At 32.9% G+C, this 1,817-nt stretch overlaps 1 protein-coding gene across 1 annotated transcript in view; it reads right to left on the minus strand.

Annotated features, from left to right (window-relative positions):
- Positions 1–266: 266 nt before the first annotated feature.
- AP4E1 (adaptor related protein complex 4 subunit epsilon 1) overlaps positions 267–1,817 on the minus strand; it is a 141,911-nt gene continuing 140,360 nt past the window's right edge. Inside the window, exons 20-21 of the mRNA XM_007935178.1 lie at positions 605–762; positions 267–427 (exon numbers count right to left, since the gene is read on the minus strand). Coding sequence (XP_007933369.1) covers positions 267–427; positions 605–762 — 319 coding nt within the window. The remainder of the gene's footprint in view (positions 428–604; positions 763–1,817) is intronic.

Raw genomic sequence — 1,817 nt, forward strand, 5'->3', positions numbered from 1 at the left:
CTACACTAAGTGATATAGAAATCATTAGCAGTTTATAACATTAGCTCAGGTCACTTTTTTGGGACCCAAACATACTGTACAATCCTGAGTAAAAGGTTAAGGATACAGTTTCTTGGGGATCTTTCTTGACCAAGAATCATTAAAACCGCAACTCATAATAATCCCCATTTTCATCAGAAGTACCATGAGTTCTTTTACTTTGGTAAATAACTTTATCTGTGTAAACCTTTTATTTTGATGGAGTAATAATACAAGCAGAGCTTCTGCTAGGATCCCTCCACCACTTTTTGACACTGATACAGTAAATAGTCAGGAAGAGTAGAACAAGAGGATCTGAACCACAGGGCCAATACGTCAGCGTGAACTCGGAAATGCAGCAGACAGGGGGTAGATGGGAGCAGCTGACAGGCCAACAGCCCTTCATTGCCTGCAACAAAACAAAAATTTTAAATTCTTTAATATAGTCTGAAAAACACACTCATTTGAAAGATACTCAAAACGAAAAATACAGCTCTAAGAAATCTGACACAAGTAAGAGTTAATTTGTGTTCTGATTGTGAGAGTCCCTATAAACACAGGATTGCCTTTTTATAACTTTACCAACCTATAATGTCAACAATATGAAGTCTTAGTTTCTTTTGCAGGGTCTTTAGGGTAGAAGGCAGAGCGGCTTGAGATCCTGACATTTTTACATTCTGCTTCACATCATTTGCAAAGGATAACCAAAGTTTGCCAAAGTCTTCAGTAGAAATTTTTAATGGTCTGAAAATAATTTCCAAAATTAGATTTATGTTCAAAAGAAAAAATGACTCTAAACAAACAAATACATTTCAAATGAAACATGGGAATAAAACATGATCATTATAAATCTGGATCCCATAATATTTATGCTTTTAAATCAACTAAGATTAGAATGCTTAGCATTATCCTACAATCTGATGAAATAGTGAAAGCAGATGTAATGAAATTGAGAATACTCCCTCAATAAAATCATACAAGTTCTCTATTAGTCATTCTAGTAAATTTTACCAATTAATTTAATTAATTCTTCAAATATAAAACTTTTTTTTTATGTATACTTTGGATTTGGGGATAATGAGATACTCAATCAGTCAGGTAAAAGACTGTGAATATATAAACCCAGTACCTCGCATAAACTAAACTAACAGAAAGAATTTTAATAAATTAGGAAAAAAAAAAAAAAAAGGCTCATGGGACTAAAGGTCCAGTAATTAACCAGGTATCTCTGGAAGTAGGATTACAGGAAATGTCTATATTCTATTTATATTTTTCTATAACATTTGGATTTTTGTAATAAGTACATATTGATTTTATAATCAGGAAAAACATTTTTAAATTAAAGATACATAGGATTTTATTAATATGCATAGAACTATTTATGTTACATATATTGTGCCTCTAAAATAGTACTAATGCTTACTGCTATGGGATATACCTTCATAGTCACAGAATGTAAGCTTTTTGAGGGCTGGATTCTATCCTATACAGTATCATTGGCAAAAATACTCTCTGACAGGTTCATAGACACATTCTTACTAAAAGACTTTAAAGCGTGAGCAAAAATTATGGTGGTGTACTACAAAAGGATGTATGAAGGTTAAAAAACTTTTTACAGATATTATTCTGCATTCTTGGTTCACACAGCCTTTATTTAAAAACTGTTCAAATACAGTATAATATATTTATAAAACTAAGAGAGAGAGTGGGAGCTCTGGTAGCATAGTGCCTAAGGCACTTGACTGCTAACCAGAAGGCTGGTGGTTCAAACCCACCAGCCACTCCTCGGAAGGAAGGTT

This window comes from Orycteropus afer, unplaced genomic scaffold (genome assembly GCF_000298275.1).
Source record: "Orycteropus afer afer isolate SDZICR_OR568_19922 unplaced genomic scaffold, OryAfe1.0 scaffold00026, whole genome shotgun sequence".
NCBI classification, from domain to species: Eukaryota; Metazoa; Chordata; class Mammalia; order Tubulidentata; family Orycteropodidae; genus Orycteropus; species Orycteropus afer.